The sequence below is a fragment of the Penicillium waksmanii genome (assembly GCF_028829765.1).
Source record: "Penicillium waksmanii strain IBT 27052 chromosome Unknown utg000002l:1.0-3326099.0:1.0-3328782.0, whole genome shotgun sequence".
In the NCBI taxonomy this organism is placed as follows: domain Eukaryota; kingdom Fungi; phylum Ascomycota; class Eurotiomycetes; order Eurotiales; family Aspergillaceae; genus Penicillium; species Penicillium waksmanii.
Genome location: NW_026643249.1, coordinates 2,929,297 through 2,951,751, shown reverse-complemented (window position 1 = coordinate 2,951,751; position 22,455 = coordinate 2,929,297). Strand labels below are relative to the sequence as shown.

Genomic DNA, 22,455 nt, shown 5'->3' with positions numbered 1-22,455 from the left:
GTATTTATATCTGTTTCATACATATACCTTTTCTCCTCCGTACTCGTATTCATGCTCTCCTCCTATCTTTCTCCTATCTTATTCTGCTCCTCTTTAGGCCAGTGTTTTTCTATAGACCGCCCGAACAGGCAAGGGGCAGTGAGCATCATTCAGTTAAATACAGTATCGTAATGGTATAACAGTAATACCAGCAGCACATTTCAGTAATACACACATAATACCAATACCTTACCACACACCCAACAAGGCCACGCCAGCCTGTCCGTTTCGTCATCCTTTGAACCGCCTTCACCTTCACCTTCACCCTTTTACTCTTGCAACACACACTTACACTTCTTGTACCTTCATTTGCAACTCCCAAGTTTTCCGCTCTTTCCCTTCTTTTCATCCCGGCTTCGACGATCGCTTGATTCGCGCATCGTCTGCGCCGGGCCTCTGCATTTGCGTCCCATCCCTTCCCTACCCAAATACGAGCGAGTACCCTATGATTGCGACCATCGCCCACACCAACGCCAACACCAACACCAACCCGCCGAGATGATCCCCATACCTTCCTTCGCCCGTTCAAAGGGCAGCGCCTTGGTCGCGCTATCTTGGACCCTCGCTCTATTATCGCCCTCACTAGTAGCCGCCAAATCAGCCGCCGATTACTATGTTCGCGATCTTCCGGGCGCGCCGACGGATGGGCCGCTCTTGAAGATGCACGCTGGGTGAGTGATGCGCGGAGGGAAACATCATCTTCGTTATGCCTACCTACCCATGCTTCCCTTTGAGATTCCCCATACCTAAGTATTCTTTCATTCTAATCATTCTTCAATTCCAGCCACATCGAAGTCGACCCAAAATCAAACGGCAACCTATTCTTCTGGCACTACCAAAACCGCCACATCGCAAACCGACAGCGAACGGTGATATGGTTGAACGGTGGTCCGGGGTGTAGTTCCATGGACGGTGCATTGATGGAAGTTGGCCCCTACCGTGTGACGGAAAATCAGACATTGGAATATAATAAGGGTTCTTGGGATGAATTCGCCAATTTGCTCTTTGTTGATCAGCCTGTTGGAACGGGATTCAGTTATGCGGAGACGAATAGCTACCTGAAGGATTTGGATCCATTGTCGGCTCATTTTATGGTTTTTTTGGAAAAGTTCTTTGGCTTGTTTCCGGAGTATGAGAATGATGATGTGCGTGAAACCCTTTCTGAGAAGGCTGTTTGGGAGGCCAAAAAAGAAAGAAAAAACAAAGACAAGCTAATACTAATGCTAATTGGTAACAGATTTATCTCGCTGGCGAGTCTTGGGCCGGTCAATCTATCCCATACATCGCCAAAGCAATCCAAGAACGAAACAAAGCCGCAAAGCTAGAGGGTAAATCGAAATGGCCGCTCAAAGGCCTACTTATTGGCAACGGCTGGATCTCGCCCAAGGACCAATACCCGTCATACTTCGACTTCCTCGAACGAGAAGCCCTCATCGAGCAGGGAACTGATAATTACAAGAAACTCGACGCACTGAACAAGTACTGCAAGACGAAATTGGGAGAATCCGAATACAAAGACTCTCTCAATGTGGAACCTTGCGAACTCGTCCTGAGGAGTTTCCTGGATCTGACCAAGGAAGCAGGCGAATGCTTCAACATGTACGACGTGCGTCTCAAGGACAAAGTCATTAATGGCTGTGGCATGGGGTGGCCTCTTGATCTGGACGACGTGACCCCACCTACCTCCGACGAAACGATGTCATTAAAGCTCTAAACATCAACCCGGCGAAGGCATCTGGCTGGGACGAGTGCAACGGTGACGTCGGGAGTGCGATGTCAACACTGAATTCCAAGCCTGCCATCTCACTTCTCCCCGATCTAATCGAGTCCGGCATCAACATCCTTCTTTTCAGCGGCGACAAGGATCTCATCTGTAACCACATCGGAACAGAGACAATGATCCACAACATGAAGTGGAAGGGAGCCTCCGGTTTCGAAACAGCACCCGGAGTCTGGGCCCCACGCCATGACTGGACCTTCGAAGGCGAACCAGCCGGCTACTACCAGCACGCCCGAAACCTAACCTACGTCCTCTTCTACAATTCCAGTCACATGGTCCCCTACGACCAACCCCGACAAACCCGCGACATGCTAGACCGCTTCATGAAAGTTGACATCGCCAGCATAGGCGGCAAACCAGCCGACTCACGCATCGACGGGGAAAAATTACCCCAAACTTCCGTCGGCGGTCAAACAAACAGTACAGCGGCAGAACAGCAGGAAGAGAAGAAACTCAAAGAAACCGAAATGCACGCATACACCAAGTCCGGCGAGGCAATTCTAGTCGTCGTCATTATCGGAGTCCTCATTTGGGGCTTTTTCATCTGGCGCAGTCGTCGCTCGCCCAAGGGGTACTATGGCGTTCACAATACCAGTACTTCTGAGATCATGCCGCGGTCTGTTCTGGATCGATTCGGTAATAAGCGCTCAACTAATGATGTCGAGGCTGGCGATTTTGATGAATCTGAATTGGATGATCTTCAATCTCCTGGTATTGACCGTGAGCATTATGCTGTTGGTGATGTTAGTGATGAGGAAGTGGAAGCGGGGGAGAGTTATGACCTCCATGATACTACTCGTGCTGAGGGAAAACGTGGTAGTCAACAATGATTTGAAACAGCATATCGCAGGCGTAGGCAAGGGTGCCTTTCGTTTTTTGTTGCTTTTTGTGTGTGATTCCCCATTTTTGATGTGCATATCACAGAGCCGGGTCGGGCCGAGCGTCTAGTTTACCTGAGGTATGGATGGAGTCCTATACTGGGAACAGTCTTGGTACTAACTAACTAGTACGTCGGATTTGACTCGGACATTTCTATAGAATAAATGTTAAATATATCCATTGCTATGTATTATTTGGTACCCACTGCCAGTGGCAATTAATGAGTCATTTGCTCATGGGAGTATTAATTAGCGTGGTAGGCTGATCTTATCTGATCAGCCGGATCCGATCCGATATCTGGTTCCCGCCAGTGCCAGTATACGCATCGATCGTTTGAAAGCATGAACTTTGAACACCGCTTCCTGGACCCGAGCCGGGTTTTCTATTTCTATTCTTTTAAATCATGATATCCCCGGCATCTCAGACAACGTCCCCATGGAGGTGCGTCCTGGTCTAGATGCTGGGTGTTTATAAGAATTCACCTCATCATGACCAGGACCAGGACCAGGATGAGACAGTATCCTCGGCATATTTGAAGATCATTAGTCTTCGCCGCATATTAGATTCTATTCTTATACAGTAGTAGTATATCGCTGTCGAGATTCCACTGAGGCTGGTCGGCCTCAGGCCTAGCGGCATGCCAGCTCACACTTCATGTATCATGCATGCAGGACCAGGGTCTATATCCTTGGGGGTGCGGCTCTCCAGGCCTACTAGTACTAAAGCAACCAGATTGCAGACTCCTCGTCGGTTGCTGCATCGTCCACTCAAAGTCCTTCAAAGTCTACATCCCGTGAGTACATAAAGATCAACGGGTTTCTAATCAGCTAACCATGTATTCCAGGTGCTTAACTAGTGAAATTGGCGATTGGGAGAGGGAGTGGTAATGTAATATAATTGTAGCAGTGTAGATAACAGAGGTCTTTTTATCTTGCCGTGTTCTCTTCGTGGGCAGCATTACTCAAATGCATATATTCAGATCAATATGTAGGGACATAATAATTATCCTTACAAATGCCCAGCCTTCTCAGTTCACATTCCGTTACATGGGGGCGTTCAAAGTTAGGATCGAATGAATCCTTCAGCATGCCGGTCCCGTATGGAAGTTGAAGGGGAGCTGATTCCTTAAAAGGGTTTTCCCCATCATCGTAGATGAAATTTTCCACCTCTTTTTCAACCCATATAACTCTTCCATAATTGGGGGGGACATTTTTCAAGCCCATCTGACACCCCGATCGTAATCGTGGGTCTGGAGGTTGGATTCAAGTCTCGCCACGGCGTACTGTCGAATACCATTCGGCGGATCATTTTGAGCATTCTATACCAGTCCCCAACTTCATAGAATTCCAGCATAGTAAGCTCAATAGAGCGAATGGATTTGGGCAGGGTGGGGAGAAAGGAAATGCAATCATTCTCTGAGATAACAAAGCCGGAGAGTTCAAAGTGGCGCAGATTCGACCATTTTTCAACAGGGACGATATCATTCAAAGATATCATTGGGTATTCTCCAAACTCATGAATATTTACATCATATGTTGTATGCAGCCTGAATTCCTCAATTTCTGTTGCGCCACTTAGTGCATGGCGTAGACGACCATTCTGCAAAGATCGCCAGCATGCTTCAAGGTCTGACTCCAGTTCTCCGCCAACGAGGAGTGAGATATCAAGACGACGAAACCCCGGGTTCTTCAGCACCTTGACAAATTGATCATACTCTTCGCAGGGCTCGTCGAACATTCTGCAGTTAATTCCCGTGGGTAGGTAGCTGGACGTCATCACGAGCTCAGAAACAGAATTTGGTTCATTGGCGAGTACTCGCATTACAGTGCTGAAGCCCCGGTACCGTGCTCTGAGTTCAGGGTAATGGTTCCATGCGTACGCAGTAGCAGGTGTATTGTTTTTATCACGGTACAGCCAACCATACGGAATAGGGTAATTAAACCCTTTCGGGAAGGCTCGGATCATTGGGGTCGGATAAAGCGGAGAGAAGAGGTAACCGTGGGCCGCAGGTGTGATGGTGACTCTTTTCAGAGCAGGGAACTGTTTCACGCCAAATAAGAATGCTTCATAATCGCTATCACCGGCAAGAACCTCTTTTTGCTGACGCAGCAAATGCTGATAATGTTGCCAGCACTGCACCAGCGGAGGCTGAGCGAGGATCTGCTCTCTGTACACAGTATGCTCGGGCCTTTCTTTGTCGGCTCCTTTACGGCTCGTTATAACGCAAAGGTTTCCTTCACAGGCATCTTTGAACCATTTGGGACACGCGCTCTCTTTATCAGATTCATGTCGCTCCATCATTTTCTCTTTGAAGTAGCCGTAGTAACGTTCAGCCCACTCTCTGGTGTTATTGGGCTCATCTTCGTCCGAGAGTAATTCGTGGCCGTCGTCAGTTTGTTCCAATCGTTTTGGACCCCGTGGTAAGCGTGTCTCATCCCATATAACCTCAGTCACTGAATGGCGGAGCTTCTCGTGGGATGCAATATTGCGAAAGACCTCTATATTAAGTGGGTTTGCGGATAGAAAAACACGGTCAAGGCGTAGAGGGACTGCGTTGTTGAATAGAGTACATGTCAGGCGTAAAGTCTTGATATCGGCATTGGACAAGTAGAATGCGATGCAGCCCCATAGCTCGAATGGAAGGGGGGGTGAGGCTTGCACAAGTCATGATATACTAGAATTTTGGAAGTCGGTTGGGGGTATAGCGCCGCTTTATACCTCTGGCAACTGCTTCAGCCCCCACTGTTTACCGCCCGCGTTCAACACCACTGTTACCAACGTGAGTTGACTTCGTTCTTTGAGTCGGGCATTTTGACACGTTGAACAGTTGCTCGAGACCCTTTCCCAATTGGGCTCGGTGAGCTACATAATAGTTTGGACTTGTGAAAGCTGGGCGTATGTGCTCAGCCCATCCCGAGGTCCTAAATTATTAGGATGAAAATTCTGACTATAATGGACAGCCAATCTGTTTCTTTGTCCTCTGGCTTAGAATCAAGTATCTGTGCGTGCTGAAAAAAAGCGGATAAAACAATTCGCACTTCTAGGTGTAATTTAATAGCCGTACATCCTAGGAGTTTAGACTGCGGAAAGACAAACAAACTCAGATGGATTTTCCCCGTATCTATTGAGATTGCTTCGTATGTTTTTGACATTCTGTATTATAGATGCCCGGCGTCTTTGTAATAGCGCTTTGCACCATCATGAAGCGGAATTGGTGTTTGAGCCATCTTGGTAGGATCAAGTGGATAGGTTAAGGGAGACCTGTTAGGTTTGAGGTGCATATATTGACCTTCAATCGCGGACCTAGTCTCCACTAGGCACCAGGTCAAGAGATGAGCGACATCCTCCGGTAGATCATTACGAACCAATATGACAAAGTCCGAAAAGTCGAGCGTATGGAGGGGCTCAGTGAGGGTGGACCAGAATCCCGCCGGGATAGGATAGGTCGTCAGATTCGCCGTATTAGGGTACTTGTTGCCGAAGCGCGCCAGAGCCGCTGGCTCACTGGCCAAGGCATCGTATTTGCGATCCTCCATGATATCCGCCCACCAAGGCGTCATGATAGCCTCCTGTAGAAGCGCATCAGCTTCACCAGTCTGAACGAGGCCGATCGCCTGCTCAGGACGATGTGCCGTGACATACTTGCCACCCCAAGACTCGAGAACGTCAGCCGTAATACCATGGCATTCCATGAAAGCATAAGCTGTGAAGCCTATGAAGTTGGTACCGTCGTGGGTAGACGTGGCAATGCGCAGGGGAGGACGTTTCTGGCGCAAGTCCTCAAATGATTTAATCCCATACTTGGGGTGGATGGCGAGAAGCATACGGTCATTTTGCGGTAGCACACCAAGAGCACGCAACGAGGGCATAGGACCGTGAGGGGCAAAGATGCCTTGTCCGGTGAGAGCAGTGCTCATCATCTGTGCGGGCGTCACAATGGCAAGCTGTGCCTCTCCGCGGAACACCTCCAGAACTGCTTCAATGCCGCCATAGCGTACATTCCAAATCCCCACGCGACTATCCGGCCCTGCTCGATCGCAAAACTGCTGCGTCAACCACGAGCATATGCGATGGAAGTTGGCCATGCCCCAGTCGCCCACAAAGTTCAATCTAATGGACCGTTCAAGTCGAGGGCCGCGACCTTGCTGTTCGATCATGTCCTTCACATTGGGCGTGGCCATTTTTGCCTTTCAATTGGTAGTTAGATGATAGGGTAGGATTGGACCTTACAACCTTTTATTTTTGAGAAGAACCCGACAGATGAAATTTCAACCCAATAATAGTGATTCGAATCATTAAGATGATCGACTAGTCAAATACTACGTGCGTACCCTTGGCATTTATTCAAAGGCAAGTCTATATTGCCGCTAGTTCCGTTCGTTCCCCGACACATGAACTGCTCCGACTCGGAGGTCCAATTTTCTCACTACACACTTTCTGCATCCTAAGGGATATCTAGCCGTATCGTAGAAATTATGAAGATTCAATGATTTTCAAGCTTACTGTGCTCTATCAAGACAATAATTTCGAAGTTGACGAACTAAATAAGTGATTGAGAATGTTCTCAGCGGCCACTTGATGTCGCACGGGTTTTGGGTCGGGTTTTGGGTACCCGCGGGTTTACGTGATGTAGGAATAGATACTAGTAAATTCAAACCTAAGACATGACTGTAATAAAATCTACATTGAGTGCTCAATATAAAGAAATTTATTTTCAACTCTGACGGTATGGACTATCAATATGGCGTCGTATTTATCGTAATTGTGATTGACGTGTTGGGGTCAGTTCATGTATAGTATTGAGCTATTATCGAATACTTTCGTGGACTTGGACGTTTAATCTTCTGTATGTGAATAAATTAATCCTTTTTATCCGCGACTGTTGTGAGACTCCACATAGTTATAGTAAGTTGAACTGTACTCTTTTACTGGATTCTGCGAGAGCTATGGTATAACTACTTGAGGGTCTCTAGTCATACCGAGGTAGAAGGACTGGATTTTGGATGAGTTCATCTTGGAGACATAGTTTCTATGATGGTAGGAGATAACTGAGTAGGGCTGGAGATACAACAAGCAACATGATCTCATAATTTATATCTTCAATCTCGTTAAATTACCCCGATGTTTATTGAAATACAAATTCGCCAAAAGACCCCTAAACGCCCCAGCCTAAGCCTTGATATCCCCCAATTTTTTTGGTGACTATTTTCAATAACTATCCCTGAGCACTTGAGCACCCTTTAGCAGGAGTAACTTCAGGCAAGACTGAGCATAATTACTCTTTGAAAATCATGTCAAAAGTATCCGTGAACTGCCTTTAACTTCATTTGTATGTTCTCATTTTATTTATAAAATTTTGAGGGATTTTTCTTCAAACTAAATCAGGTGTGTTGTGGGCGGCACAGTGTGATGTTGAAAAAGTGTTAAATTATCAAAATTTGATCGGACTCCGAAACCCCAAACGCCGCGATGTGTGGAGACTTCAGTGGAGACTTCCAGTGGGTGGGCTGCTCACTTCTCTGGCAAGGTAGTAGTGTAAACACGGACAAAAAGAAACAAAATTGAGACCTATTCTTTTTAAAACAGAGAACCTTACAAAGCAAAATTTGATCCCTGTTCATTTTTAACATCAAAAGCTCTCCGCTGGTTCCCCGGACACCCGGGCCCGAGCCGACCTGATTAAACTAGCTGGTGGAATGGTTCAAATAGTTCCAACTTCCAAGTGGGCACTTGAACGACAGAAATCCGGTATATTTCTTAATCTACGGGTACCTCACCTCATTCCTCTTTTATTCTGTCTGCGCTGCCTTTCAAGGACTTCTGTTCACTATGACGACAATGTTGGCTTTACATGCGCAAGACGCCTCATCTGGGCTGGAGCTGAAGCAGCTGCCCATACCCTCGCTAGGACCTGAAGATGTACTGATCAAGGTATACTCGGCGGGAATTACGCCAGGTGTAATAAAGCTGCTAAAGATGGGCCAGTCGGCCGTTCCAACCACTGTGGGCCACGAGGCCGCCGGTGTTGTAGAAAGTCTTGGTGACAAGGTCAAGGACGGCTTGAATGTCGGTGATCGCGTGCGCCTCCATCCCATTCTGTCATGTGGTAAATGTTCCCAGTGCCAGCTCGGGTTCGACTCCATGTGCGATGAGGCGGCACAGATGGGGTTTGCCAAGTTTGGAGGAAGGACAGGCCTCTATGCACAATATCACGACGGGGCGCTCGCCGAGTATGTCCGTGTGCCGCGCAGGTTCGTTGATCGCCTCCCTGACAACGTTTCCTTCGACATTGGTGCCAAGTTACACGATGTTGCAACTGCCTTGCGTGTCCTCAAGTTGGCTGAGGTTAACCAGCCCAACTCGACTATAATTCTCACAGCACCAACAGGAACCATGGGCACGGCAACACTGAAGCTGGCAAAGTTCTTCCCCAATATTAAGAAGATAATCCTTGTGGGACGGAGAAAGGAACGTCTTGAATCCATCAAACACTTGTCCGAGGTTGAGACTGTTGTTTTTCCCATCTCAGCACCACCCCAAGATTCCAAGCCTTCACCGGGGCCTCCAGCGGGAGCCCTCTCTGGCCCTCCTCTGCCCTCCCCGATCGTCCAGCAACTAAAGGAGCTGGCACCGGAGGGTATCTCTGCAATCATTGATTACATTCCCGCTGGACCAACTCTCGGCCAGATCCTACCAGCCCTAGCTACCCGTGGAACCATTGTCCATATGGGCGGGAATCCCACCCCTTTGCAGGTTCCCCTGGTTTTTATCATGAGCAAGGCCTGGCGCCTTGTGGGCAATCGTGCCCACACTAGGGATGACGCTCAGCAAATCCTGAATTGGCTACAAAATGAAGAGTTTGTCATATCCGACCTCATCACGCACCGTTTCCCGTTAAAGGAAGCTCATCGTGCTATCGATACCATAGAGACACGGGATGAGGCTCTATGGATGACCATTATCGAAGTTATTCCAGAGAAAGTCTAAGCGAGAAGCCAGTATAACCGATTTTACCCTTGCGGAAGGAGAAGAAGACCAGGAAAGAATCATGTTATGCAATTATTGCCCTCTATTTTCCTCCATTATGTATCTTGTGGCAATGAACAACCTCTTGTTTCGGCAATGAATTCTATTTCACTTCCTGAGAGACTTACTTAGAAAGGTTATCACTCGCCCTTGGATGCAGTAGAATGTAGAAGCCAATCTGTCCATCTATTTCGTCAAAATTGAATATTTTCCGTCAACTCGAAAAAGTACTCATCCAATTGAAAACCAAAAGGATGTTTAGCAATCCTAATGACCAAAAGATAAAACATGAGAAGTTACGGCGGAGCCTATAATTTGGTGGTCTAACATTTGAATTAGGAACAGAGTGCGACACGACTCCAATTGTCTTCATTCTGGCTGCCAGATTTCCAGGTGATGTCTATTCTGGATATTAGGAAGCGGCGTCTTTCCTGATCGCTTCCACCATCTCCATTGAGGTCTCACTGGCCATTTTGCAGTAGGGGGCCTTGACCGATGCTATTTCGCTTGTCAATATCACAACGTACTGACACGTGCCCTTGCTAATGTTCGTGTATGCACAGCCTTTGGGAATGCAGATGTAGTCCCCCGGGTGCATTTCAATAGTGCCACGCTGAGTTACAAGGGTCCGAGAACCCTCTAGCTGGTACTGTATAGCGTCGGCTCGACGATGACGGCTATAGACCTTTCCGTCTGTCTTGTCGAGGTTGACGTTACCGATCCAGACGGTAGCCGATTTGTATAACCACTCGGGGTGCTGTTGCTGGCTACCAGATACGCGTGGAGCGGTAGCGCGCTGGACAACAAGAGCTTCCCCAGACCTAGCGAACGATGTGGATTGAGCAAGAGACGGGTCGAGTAATAAATCCTCGTCAGCCATGGACACGACTATGTCGCACCCACGGGCTCCAAGACATTCGGTCATCATCTCGATGGCGGACGGGGTGGCCTTCTTCCAACCAGGAAAAGGTCCTTCTTTCTTTACCTCGGATCGAAGGGCGACATGACCAAGATCAGTCACCGGGGCGATAATATAGAAGAGCAGATGAACCTCCTTGCGGCCGAAATTGTCATGAGCCACGCCAACGGGTATCCTTGAGAAGTCACCGGGGCGCAGCTCGACACTACCTAGCTCCGTCATCAATGTGCGCTCCCCGGAGACCTGGAGGGAAATCTCGTCGACGTCAGCGTTGCGGTGGTAAAAGGGCTGACGGGCATTCATCTGCTGCCACTCAAGACGCAACGTATCGCCACAAAAGATATCTTTGGGGGGTGAGAAGTCGGCGGCAATGTACTCGTTTGGAAAATGGACTGCCTGGAGCAGACTATGCTCCCGCCACATCTTCATGGCTGTCTCGGGTGGTGGCTGCAGCAAGAGGTTCTCCCGCCGAGGGATGATGCGAATGTCATCGGCCAAGGGCCAGGCATCCAGTAGTTCAGTGACAGTAGTCATGTCCAAGATTATGATTGAGGAATAGACAATAGATCTGGCACTTCCCTTAGGGTGAGGATGGCTCTATACAAGCTAGGGGTCGGGGTATGGTTGATATATGAGCATAAGTAACAGGGGGCAGAAAACTAAACAAAACGAGAGGCAAAGTACTTGGCGAATTATGACAGAAGTTGCATTTGACAGAGCCAGTGCCTCATCATGTCCAGTAGAAAAAACTCAGAATACGCGGATTTGCCGTCCTCCCGACCTGACCGGTAGGTACAGCCCCTGTATTCGCTTTCTCGGGGCAAAGCCGGAATCCTCGGACTTCGGCCTTTGGAGATGATGAACATCCGCATTGACGCAAAGACAACAATCATGTGAAGGTAGTATTTGCAGCGATCAGCTATGCCCGATGGCGGTAATGGACCATTTTTGGCACCATTAACCCCGATATACCGGCCCTGCCACCGTGTATGATACGTTCCGAATACACTGACACATCTGCTCTACATGGATTCCGCTATAGTGCGCGGAAACACCTCTTCTTGATAAATATCATGTTGGTAAATTCGCGAAATACATTCACCAAGGCCCGTTATCAACCACCCCCGACTTTTCTCTCGCGGAACTATCATATACGGCTGTCCACGGCAAGAGAATATCATGATGTCCCCAGGAATCTCTCTACAGCAGACAGCTGAGAAAGCAGCGCTTGAGCAAGCATACTATCGGAAATTTGTGGACGGCTCTCATATTCTGCACTACCACAACGTCCTCGATGCATACGGCCATCTCTCCTTCAGACACCCCTACAAGCCCGACGTGTTCGTCATGTCACGGAACCTTGCACCTGCGTCTATCTCCTCGGTGGTTGACCTCGTTAGCTACAGAATTGAGGACGCCGAACCGCTCGACCAGGGAGCCGCCAAGGGGTACGCTGAGCGTTTGATTCATTCTGAGATATATAAGCGACACGCTCATGTCGGAGCTGTCGTTCATAGCCACTCGGAGGCCGTGGTACCCTTTACCATATCCCAAGTGCCTTTGAAAGCCTGTTACCATATGGCACCATGGCTTGGGACCGACAGGCTCAGCGGCAATGGCCCGGATAGCACGGCGCCACCTGTCTTTGATGTGATTGAGCATCTGCGTCCTAGCGATGTGCCAGACATGCTCATCAAATTATCTCATTTGGGCTTGGCGTTGGCTCAATGCTTTGATGGTGGTAATGCAGTCACCTTGATGCGCGGTCATGGCATGACAATTGTAGCCCCTAGCATTGAGAGCGCAGTGCTACGGGCTGTCTATACTCAGAAGAACGCCGCCATCCAAACTACAGCGCTGTTGATGCAAGCCGCCTATTTCGGGAGTGGCACGAGAACGCACACTGCAAGTAACATTGACTCTGCTGAGGTCAATGCCACCACTACTGGTGAGGGGATCCATCTTCATTATCTCAGCCCTCAAGAGTCTGCTGCGGCTACGGAAGCGACGATTTGGTCCGTTCAACGGCCTTGGGATCTATGGCGTAAAGAGGTGGAGGCGTGCGAGTTATACTCGAACTCCATATAGTCGATTTTACAAACTTGCAAGGACAACGTCATTGCTGGTCCTTTCCTGTCGCGGCACGATGTGATGATCGAAAGTAGTTTGAAATCTTTGTGTCCTGTACTGGAGTTGCTTATGCTGATGGTAACAACATGCTGTGGCTATATTGGCCACCGGCTAGTAACTTTTAGAGCATCACTCATATTTGCTTATGCAAGTGAAGTGATATTTTCCAATACGTGCAACTAACGCCTCGGCAAGCTTCAAGCTTGCTTGCCTTTGACAACCTGGGCAGCACAATACAAATTGTCGTAACCCTCTGTTAGTGAAAATTTTTCACTGGTTTGGAATGAAGAGAAGAGTATATAGCTTTGATGTTACGACACGGGCCCGAGAGATCTGTACTAGTAAAGACTGTCTCGGATAGGTTCGTCTGAGGAACTGACACCGGGATGCAGCCATACCCAGTCCGCAAGGGTTCTGCAAGCAGGGCATTCTACCCGTTGTATCCCCGTTTACCAATATGTAGTTCGAATTGTGAAAATACTTGCCCGTTGTAACTTTCAACTGAAAAGCAAGACTACTACAGCGAACTGCATTCGTCGACCGCCGCAAGAACATATTTCTCTGTAGGTTGAAAATGGCTTCCAACCCTCCTAGTCACTGCTGCACCTATGGATGCAAACACGAGTAAGTTGAGCTTGAGTTCTGTCTATTCTATTCTCAATATTCCTACTTGAATGTCTCCCAGCCCCCTATGATCAGGGCTTGTCAATCTTGCTACTCTCTCATTACATTGCTCTGCAACTACTCGAGTCACGGGCTGACTGGTGTCGGTTTTCATCAGAGGAGAGCCTGTCGGATCAATGAGTAAGATATCAGGTGGAATCAATGCTTATCTTGCGGCCCCCGCTGCCGGACAGGAAAAGAAGTTCGGGACGGCATTGTTGTATATTCCAGACATCATGGGCATTTGGCACAACGCCAAGCTCCTTGCCGACCAGTATGCCGCTCATGGCTATCTCTGTCTAGTTCCCGACATTTTCCTCGGTGATCCCGTCCCTATAAATCGACCTACTGACTTTGATGTCAAGAAATGGATCATGAAGGGTTCTGACGGGAGCTCCCCTCACACACCAGAGATTGTCGATGCAGTTGTGAAGGAGGCCATTTTGTATCTCAACAGTCAGCATGGCGTTGTTAAGCTAGGTGCTATAGGGATTTGCCTTGGAGCTAAGGTCAGTACCTCTCTCCAACCTTATTATTCACGTCAAAGATGACCGACCATCCAATTTTGCAGTACGTTGCTCGTCACTTCAGCTCTGGGATAGCGGTGGGCTTCATTGCTCACCCTGCATTTATGGAGGAAGTGGAGTTGGAAAACATCACAGGGCCTCTCTCTATCGCTGCCGCTGAGGATGACGATATATTCACCATCTCAAAGCGCCACAAATCGGAGGAAATTCTCTTTAATAAGACTCCCAAGTTCCCGTACCAGCTGTGTCTGTACTCGGGTACTACTCATGGATTTGCAGTTCGTTGCGATCTGAGCATTCAGGAGCAGAGATATGCCAAAGAACAGGCGTTTTTGCAGGCTATTAACTGGTTTGATGAATATCTTCTCGGCTATCTTGGATAAGTGCTCGAAAGATTGGGTCTGTTATTTGACACATGTAGTTATATACGCTGTCTTGAATATTGTAACGAACTTTAGTTAGTTGCTACCTTGTTGCCTTGATACCTCGATCGACCCCGGCACAACCATTCTGTACCTAGTTCCTGCTTCATCTGATTCCTCCTATTTTATCTAAGCTTATTAGTTTGGTCGAACCGCTGATACACGTTGCCTGGTATTCATTCGGCGTACTTGAGGTGTCAACAATCATATAATCTGAGATTTCAGTTTAGCTAACCATGAATACTATTTCTCGGACCGAGAAACACCATTCTACTTCGAACTGAGTTCGAAATACCTTTTCGCTGTTAATATACAATCACCTTAAAGTAATAGGCACTTAATAGTTATGGGTTTTTGGTATTTAGGATGACCGGGAACTACTAACGTGTTTTACCTACGACTCGGCCACCCTGGAACACCATATTAAAAACGATAAATTACAATTCGATATCTCAACAACCATGATATTTAGAAGCTCAATATTGAAGTTCTATAAACTTAGATATGTTCTTGTCATAAAAACATACTGGAAATAGCTTACATATATATATATGTAGCGAAATATACCTATTTTAGATAAACTACATAAATTACAATGTATTAACTGGTAAGCCAATAAAACAGTCGATAAAATTATTTTAAAATAAAAAATCCTGATCTCTATCTTGAAATAAAAGCATGTGATAGAATATAGCCTGAAAAAAAGTATGATTGTGGAGATATCGAGTTTTCATGTATCGCTTTTAACATGGTGTTCTAGGGTGGCCGAGTCATAGGTAAAACACGTTACTACGTAGAGCCGTAGATTACCTTTGTTGACAAATAAAATTCATTCCTTGTCAACAATGTCAACAAACTAGCCAGCAGATTCAGAAACGCCTAAAACCAAATACCGTAGCGGGCTTTGGGGGCTTTGGGTCGGGTTTTGGCGGGCTTTGGGAAATGAGGCTTTCCCGTTGTTTCCCCGATGCCGTCATAGTTTCCTTTTGGCGTTACCCTGCCACCTGCGATACATAGAAGTCCAAATAGATACACGTTGTCGCTTTTGCTTGTCATATCACCTGTATTAATTCTCGCTAGGCCTATGAAGAGCACATAAAAGAACCAACTTACATCATCTCCGGCGCAAGGTGGGCCTGCTTCGCTGAAAGTTCCATGTAAGTGACCCGAACTAAGTTTTATATAAGCCGTTTCTGAATGAAGTCTCATGTCTCACGAGGCCTTTTCTCTCTACTTGATTAGGGCGTAGAAATCTCTGAAATCTCTGGAAGGTCGCAGAACATTGTCCAACGTCTATATCCCGATCCCCGAGGTGGACTCGAAGCTTCAGATTTGATATTTGTCTACGCTATTTATCTCACCCTTATCGCCGCTTCCACAAATCGCACTCTATCAAATATGGCGGTCTTCTTAAACGACTCGGACATTGGTCCCGCCAAGGCGACTCTGTTGTGTGGCATTGCCGGAGTCGTTCTGAGCTCTATATTTTACAGCATGAACACAACCATCAACTATTTGACCTTCCCGACAATTCTTCTGGGTCAACCCCCCCAACCCAGGATCAAAAGCCGCTAGTGACTTCTTTGTCCCCGCTATGGATGTCCCAGCGAGCAGCGTGCCGCACCTGAATCGACAGTGGCAGGAGATATACTTTCGAGGACACCACGTCGGCCCAGCGTTGGCCATCATAGGAGGAACTGTGTTCAGCACCGCTTCATACCTTGCTGATCAGGGGTTTGCCAAGCAAGTCTTCGCAGCGGCTACTGTATCATCATTTGCCATCATTCCCTACACCCTTTTTTTCATGGTCTCGACCAATGACGAGCTTCATCGGCGCTCATTCGCCATCGCGAAAGATCCGTTGACTTCGGATAACATGGATGAAACAGAGACGGCTATTCTACTGTCAAAATGGCTTTCTTTGAACAAGACTCGGGCAAAAATTTCATTATTAAGTGCATGCCTCGGTACCATCGGTATCGTACTAGTAGTCTTGAGCTGAACAGCTAGTTATTTTGAACAATGCCTGAAGTATATACCACCATTGAAAATTTGATAATATCACACTACCGCTAAGACAGTGCGCTCTGTAAGGAGATTAGATCACTGATTAACTAAAGGAATTACAGTTCCTTAGAACGCTACTACTAGTTAGTACATGGTGTAGCCGAAGTCGAGCGCGTTTAAATCCTCCTAGTTCATTTGATGCGACATTTCTCTTTTTACGCACTGGCAGCGTATCCAGCAGCTACTAGTGACAGCTCGAGTAGTAGGAGCATATATAGTTATCGACTACTAGTAGTATCCTAGTATATCTGCATGTTCTTGCGTTGCTTACCTAACCACCACGTGCCTTTTTCTATTTTACTGCAGTACAGTACAGTATAACAGAACAAGAATATTTTCAATCTAAAATAATAGTAGTTAGTGCTAGTACTAAATTTTAAACTTAGTCCATAAATTAAACCCCCCATTATCCGATACTACTGTCTTGCTACTTTATTGCTACTATTGTGCTACTATTGACACCCCTTCTAGTAAGAAGCTAATTGCGGCCAAAATTTCCCCTCCACCCACTTTCCTCCGCACGACCACCACCTTCACCCCTCACCCTCACCACTCACACTCACCCTCACTTCCACCCTCCCCACACAGCCATTCCCACCATGGCGCAACCAACCCCCAATTCACACCTCACTTTCCTCTCAGACCTAACACCCCCCCTCCCTCGAACGAACGTGGCTCACATCCCCACACCCCACCCTCCCAATCGTCGCAACATGCAGCTCCGACAAAACAGTCCGAATCTACTCCCTCACAAACTTCAAGCTCCTCTCCACAATAACCGGAGGCCACAAACGCAGCGTCCGCACGGCTGCCTGGAAACCACACATATCCGGCGAAAGCGTTCTCGCCACGGGCTCCTTCGACGCAACAGTCGGTATCTGGAGACGATGGGATAATTACGGCACCAACACCACCGAAGACCACACCAACCTTACAGATGACGGTTTAGTCGACGCCGACGCTGACGCCGAAGATGAAGAATGGCGCTTCGCCGTCCTCCTAGACGGCCACGATTCCGAAGTAAAATCCGTCTCCTGGTCTCCCTCAGGAATGTTACTCGCAACCTGCGCACGAGACAAATCAATCTGGATCTGGGAAGATCTCGATGACGGCGATAACAATTTCGAAACTGTCGCCGTGATGCAGGAACATGGTGGTGATGTGAAATGCGTTTCTTGGCACCCTGTTGAAGAGTGTCTTGCGTCTGCGGGATACGATGATACGATTCGGCTTTGGAGGGAGGATCTTGATGATTGGGGTCAGGTTGCTTGTATCAAGGGCCATGGGGGGGACGGTTTGGTTTTTGGATTGGGAGGGTGTTGATACTGCTCCTGCTTCGCCTGCAGCAGCAGCAGCTTCTACAGCAGCTTCTGCAGAGCTGCAACGCCAATGGCGTGAACAAGTTGCCCTCTCCGGTCCAAGACTAGTCACCTGCTCCGACGACCGCACAGCGCGAATTTGGCGCCGAGTTCCGAAAGAAAGTGCCAGTGCGGCGGCGCTGTCTTCTGCCGCGACGGGAATTCCGAGTATCATTCGGCCGACGGGCACGGACGAGAATTGGGAGGAAGATGCTTTGCTTCCTCATGCGCATGAGTTGGCTATTTATGCTGTTGCTTGGAGTCGGCGGACGGGAATTATTTCGTCTGTTGGTGCTGATGGGCGGATTGTGCTTTATGAAGAGCGATTCGTGGAGGCTGGGCCTAATACCTCTGATGCTGGTGCTGGTGCTGATGCTGATGCTATGGATACGACTGATGACGCCGCTCCGTCTTCGTCTTTGCGGACGGAGTGGTCGATTGTTGCAGTTGTGGATGGGGCGCATGGGATTTATGAGATTAATCATGCGGCTTGGGCGAAGAGGGCGGATCGGGGTTCTGAGAGTACTGCTACTGGTACTAGTGAGGAGGAAGTGCTCGTTACGACTGCGGATGATGGGAGTGTCAAGGTGTGGAGTTTCCAGCGGTAAATGGATTCTGTAAATGAGATGGATGGGATGGGATGCATATATCATGTCATGACTTAGAGAACTGGATCGAATTAAGGCCGCTTGCACTCTCCACTGGCAAGATCTGGTATAAAAATGAATGTTGCGGAGTTCAGGTTGTCTCTGAACGCACTGGCAGACACTCACCAACCTTGGAACATAGTACTAGTACTAGTACTGCCTGTCTAACTACATTCCAACTACAATATAAAATACAAATAAAAGTAAACATTAATTGAGTGCTTGATATAATCATCCTTATTACCGCGCATGAATAAATTGAATTGCAGAACCTCAGTTAAAAACCGATCTGATCTGATCATCTAAACGCCTATTGCCTATACAAAATGGCGCAATACCTGCCAATCTGCCCGATCATCCCATTCCAGCATATTCACTTAAAAAAACTAAACTTGAAAAACTTCAAAGAACGCCCCCCGATCCCATTAGAAAAACAACCTATATGTATGATAGATGGATGGATGCAAAATCCAAACCAAGCTAAACGCCACGCCGGGCCCATTACTGCGAAACGCCTTCTTCATATACACGTTCATAAACAGCTCCATGACAGAGCCAATCCACCTCCCGAACCTTCTCAAGCTCATCAACCAGTTTGCCCACCTCATTCACAAACTCAGGCATACCGGCACCCGCGAGACTCTGGCTAGCTGTTGTCGTTGCCCGGACTCGCTCCGAGGCACTGGATGCACTGAGACGGGAGAGGACGTGGCTCCGTAGGCGTGAGAGCATTAACTTTGCGACGGGGTCTGAGAAGCTAGGCGCTGATGGTGCATTTCCGTTTCCAACCCCATTCTCAGCGAGTCGAGCGAGATCCGGATTGATTTGCACGACCTGCGGGGCAGCGGTAACGGCGGCCTTAGCAACAGGAGCCAGGACCCGACGAATCGTCGAAGAAAGTTGTGCGCTGGCATTCGGTGGCATTGGGTGTGTGGATTCCAAAATGGACTGGACACGCTCGGCACTTATTTCATTAAAGTCCAGAGACATGATACGGTCAGCCTCGGCCTTCCAATGCGAGCGAGCATCTCTTTTCAACAAATTCTTGGCCGTCAGCAAGATCGACGCCGTCGCAACGAGTTGGAATGCTTTGGCGTGTAATCGCTCCAGGCGCTGCTGATCAAGTACCAATGTCTCGGGAATTAGATCCTCAGAGACAACGGCGTTACTCAGGACCAGATCTGCGAGACCGTAGGCGTAGACTCGTGATGCGGATGGTTGAGGCTCGCCGTGGATACTCTCCGGATCTCGTTTCTTCATTTCATCGATAATCATCTTGCGATTGGTTCGCCAGAAGCGGCGTGTTTTGCCTAGACTGATTGAGCCATCGGTAATGCCCTTCTCAAAGGTTCGCTGCTCGTAACCCGGTGCTTCTTGGATCAGTTGAGGTGCTGCAACTTGTATCATGAAGTTCGTATGATCTAGCGAAAGTAGATCGATGATTCCCATCAGTCGAGCCAGCTTGTCAATAGCGTCTCCTGAGGTGTCTTCGGCAAAAGCTTTAACTGCGGGATCACGGTATGGAGCGCATAGACGGGGCAAGATATTGTTCATGAAATCGAAAAAGTTCTCATAAGAGAAGCTTCCCGCTTTGCACTGGCTTTCAACCAATTTTGGATCCAGCACTTCGCTGATGAGTACGTAAAGGGAGTTGCCGGGTCGCAATGAGCGCAACAGTCGGTCCTGAATGACAGTGGCCATGGCAACAGTCCAGCCGGTGCCATGTCCTGCTTCGACATCCTGCCTCATTTGCTCACACATATGTTCCATAATTCTTTCTCGAGGACCTGTGTATGAATTTTCCTCAATCTTAAACTCTTTATTTAAAAGCAGTTCATGAACTAGCTCTCGGTTATCAGGCAGAGCTGTGAGGATCTTGGTAAACCGCTCGTGCGGCGATGTTCGCTGCTTCTCGAGTTCGTGAAGAACCGTGGAATCAATATTGTTGAATGATTCACTTATGGGAGATGTGATGTTTTCAGACAAAACATCCGTTGACGAAGCTTCCGCCACTTCGGCGGATCGAGGGATAGCTTGCTTGGAGGAAGACCGCCTCTTCTCTCGCTTTGCCTTCTTGAGCGAAACCCGGATCATTTCCATGGCACGATCGGATCCCGTGAGTCGCTTGAGTCGGGCTAGAAGGAGAATCTGGTTCTGTCGGATACCCTGTCGATAATCTTCCGCAACGCCTCCAGCTTGATCGTCTTTGACGGTCTGCCAGATGAGCTCCAATTCAACAAACTGCGCGAGCATAATCTCAATCAAGACGGTTGAATCATGCGACTTCCAGGCATGGAAAGCCGAGAAAAACACATTATGCGACTCGCTTAATATTTGGAGATCGGCGGTGATCACTGTCGGCGAACAGCAACCAGACGAAAGCAGCGCAGTGACCTGATCAAAGGCCACGAGGAGCTCCCGAGCCTTGGAAATGAGATCCTGCTCCTGTTCACCATCACCACTCAAAACCTCGGCCGGATGCGTGACAATCAGATAGCTACTGAGGAACGTGCGCACCGCACCACGCTCCCCCATCGCTCCACCTTCCATATCCTGCAGCCCGCATAGTCGAAGAACCTTGGTCATGGTATCCAAAACATCCCGGTTTGAAAGAAATGCGCCCACCTTCTCAAAAGACATTTCCCGCACCTGTTCCACAGACAACTTCAACGCCTTAAACTCCTGCATTACAGCCTTGGCATGATGGGTCCTCCAAACACGCTGGATCTTCCTCGCCGCCGCATCTCGCGTCAGCGACTTGGTCACCACACGCGACATCTTCTTCTCTTCCGTGACAGGCAAACTACTCGTACGCTGACGACGATGAGTCTGCTGATAAGCCGTGCGTCTCTTCTCCGCCTCAGCCAATTTCTCTGCCATTTCCAGACGAATCCGAGCGTACTCGGCGGCCTGTTTATCCCGCTGATCTTCAGCTTTCTTCTTCGCCCGTTTAACCTGGTCCTCGCACTTAGCCGCAATGTCTGCAAGGAGGCGTTCCCGGGCTTGCTGGGCAGCCAGCGCTCGTTCTTCGATATGCAAGTTCCGGGTAGCCGCCTTTGAAAGCGCGGCGCGCAATCTCACCTTCTCTGCATGTAGGGCACGATCGGCCAGTCGCGCCTTGCGGGTTTCTATGATGGTGGTTCGGCGGAGGTGTTGGGCGATATTGTCGGCGCTTGTGGAGCCGTTCGATGAGGCGGAGTGGATGGATGAAATGGAGCTGCGGCGCGAGGAGGCGGTTGAGCCGCGACGGACTTTACTGCTGCGGCGGTAGAAGCGTGCGGCGATGTGTGGTGGGAGTGTTAATGGTGGTGCCGCGGGTTCGTCGGAAAGCATTTCCACGTCTGGCTCGCTGACCGTTTCTGGAGAGAGGGGGGGTTGGACCCGCATCGGGGAGTTGGATTTCGATATCCGAGTTGCGACGCATCTCGGACAAAGTGAGTAGTGTAGCTCGGGGCGAAACTGCGGTGCTGTGCTTTGCTGGTGGTAGGTAGGGTTGGCCTCCTAGGCTGAGGGGCAACAGTTCGGACTGATAAGCGATTAGGGAAACAAGGGGATAGTCAGAATCGCAGAGGCGCAGTTGTGCGTAGGAATAGATTCAGTGTCGTAGTGGAGATCTTATACTCGTATGAATGTTCAAGATCTTGAAAGGAGGAGGAGTATGGACGCCTGAAACTGGGGGGGAAGGAGTATGCTCGTGGCTGTGGTTGTGCTCGTGCTCGTGTCCGGCCGGGGTTGCGGAGGGATCTGTGCAGTGTTTCAGAGTGAAGGAGAAAAAGGAGAGATTAAATCAGGGAAATGCAGGAGAAACAAGGGATAGAAAGAAAGCAAGTTGACCGGACTCGAACTCGCCAGCACGAAAACAGTCAAGCAGTCAAGCAGAGTTCCCCGTTGTAGCAGATGGAATCCCACCGCATGCAGCAGAAGACGTCAACAATGCTTAGCTAAGCTGATGTCGAGCAGATTAGGAAGTATAACAATGTATAAGTAAGATACTCGAA

At 48.5% G+C, this 22,455-nt stretch overlaps 9 protein-coding genes across 9 annotated transcripts; 5 read left to right on the top strand and 4 right to left on the bottom strand.

Annotated features, from left to right (window-relative positions):
* Positions 1–537: 537 nt before the first annotated feature.
* Positions 538–2,649, top strand: kexA (serine-type carboxypeptidase kexA; the record flags this gene model as incomplete). The annotated part of the gene is made up of 4 exons (XM_057262006.1): positions 538–710; positions 824–1,184; positions 1,277–1,645; positions 1,771–2,649. 4 exons carry the CDS (start codon positions 538–540, stop codon positions 2,647–2,649), a joined length of 1,782 nt encoding a protein of 593 aa, XP_057126938.1.
* A 1,222-nt stretch (positions 2,650–3,871) lies between these two features.
* Positions 3,872–5,508, bottom strand: N7481_002786 (uncharacterized protein; the record flags this gene model as incomplete). Its single annotated transcript, XM_057262005.1, has 2 exons — positions 3,872–5,352; positions 5,478–5,508. 2 exons carry the CDS (start codon positions 5,506–5,508, stop codon positions 3,872–3,874), a joined length of 1,512 nt encoding a protein of 503 aa, XP_057126937.1.
* A 348-nt stretch (positions 5,509–5,856) lies between these two features.
* Positions 5,857–6,879, bottom strand: N7481_002785 (TAXI family TRAP transporter solute-binding subunit; the record flags this gene model as incomplete). The annotated part of the gene is made up of 1 exon (XM_057262004.1): positions 5,857–6,879. One exon carries the CDS (start codon positions 6,877–6,879, stop codon positions 5,857–5,859), a length of 1,023 nt encoding a protein of 340 aa, XP_057126936.1.
* Positions 6,880–8,527: 1,648 nt separating this feature from the next.
* Positions 8,528–9,685, top strand: N7481_002784 (alcohol dehydrogenase catalytic domain-containing protein; the record flags this gene model as incomplete). The annotated part of the gene is made up of 1 exon (XM_057262003.1): positions 8,528–9,685. One exon carries the CDS (start codon positions 8,528–8,530, stop codon positions 9,683–9,685), a length of 1,158 nt encoding a protein of 385 aa, XP_057126935.1.
* Positions 9,686–10,136: 451 nt separating this feature from the next.
* Positions 10,137–11,177, bottom strand: N7481_002783 (uncharacterized protein; the record flags this gene model as incomplete). Its single annotated transcript, XM_057262002.1, has 1 exon — positions 10,137–11,177. The coding sequence occupies one exon, from the start codon at positions 11,175–11,177 to the stop codon at positions 10,137–10,139; it is 1,041 nt and encodes a 346-aa protein (XP_057126934.1).
* A 645-nt stretch (positions 11,178–11,822) lies between these two features.
* On the top strand, positions 11,823–12,731 carry N7481_002782 (class II aldolase/adducin family protein; the record flags this gene model as incomplete). The annotated part of the gene is made up of 1 exon (XM_057262001.1): positions 11,823–12,731. The coding sequence occupies one exon, from the start codon at positions 11,823–11,825 to the stop codon at positions 12,729–12,731; it is 909 nt and encodes a 302-aa protein (XP_057126933.1).
* A 616-nt stretch (positions 12,732–13,347) lies between these two features.
* N7481_002781 (uncharacterized protein) lies at positions 13,348–14,346 on the top strand (the record flags this gene model as incomplete). Its single annotated transcript, XM_057262000.1, has 3 exons — positions 13,348–13,397; positions 13,555–13,945; positions 14,008–14,346. The coding sequence occupies 3 exons, from the start codon at positions 13,348–13,350 to the stop codon at positions 14,344–14,346; spliced, it is 780 nt and encodes a 259-aa protein (XP_057126932.1).
* Positions 14,347–15,783: 1,437 nt separating this feature from the next.
* cia1 (iron-sulfur cluster assembly protein CIA1) lies at positions 15,784–18,418 on the top strand (the record flags this gene model as incomplete). Its single annotated transcript, XM_057261999.1, has 4 exons — positions 15,784–15,925; positions 15,993–16,361; positions 17,186–17,746; positions 17,799–18,418. The coding sequence occupies 4 exons, from the start codon at positions 15,784–15,786 to the stop codon at positions 18,416–18,418; spliced, it is 1,692 nt and encodes a 563-aa protein (XP_057126931.1).
* Positions 18,419–18,958: 540 nt separating this feature from the next.
* Positions 18,959–21,844, bottom strand: N7481_002779 (IQ calmodulin-binding motif domain protein; the record flags this gene model as incomplete). Its single annotated transcript, XM_057261998.1, has 1 exon — positions 18,959–21,844. One exon carries the CDS (start codon positions 21,842–21,844, stop codon positions 18,959–18,961), a length of 2,886 nt encoding a protein of 961 aa, XP_057126930.1.
* Positions 21,845–22,455: the final 611 nt, after the last annotated feature.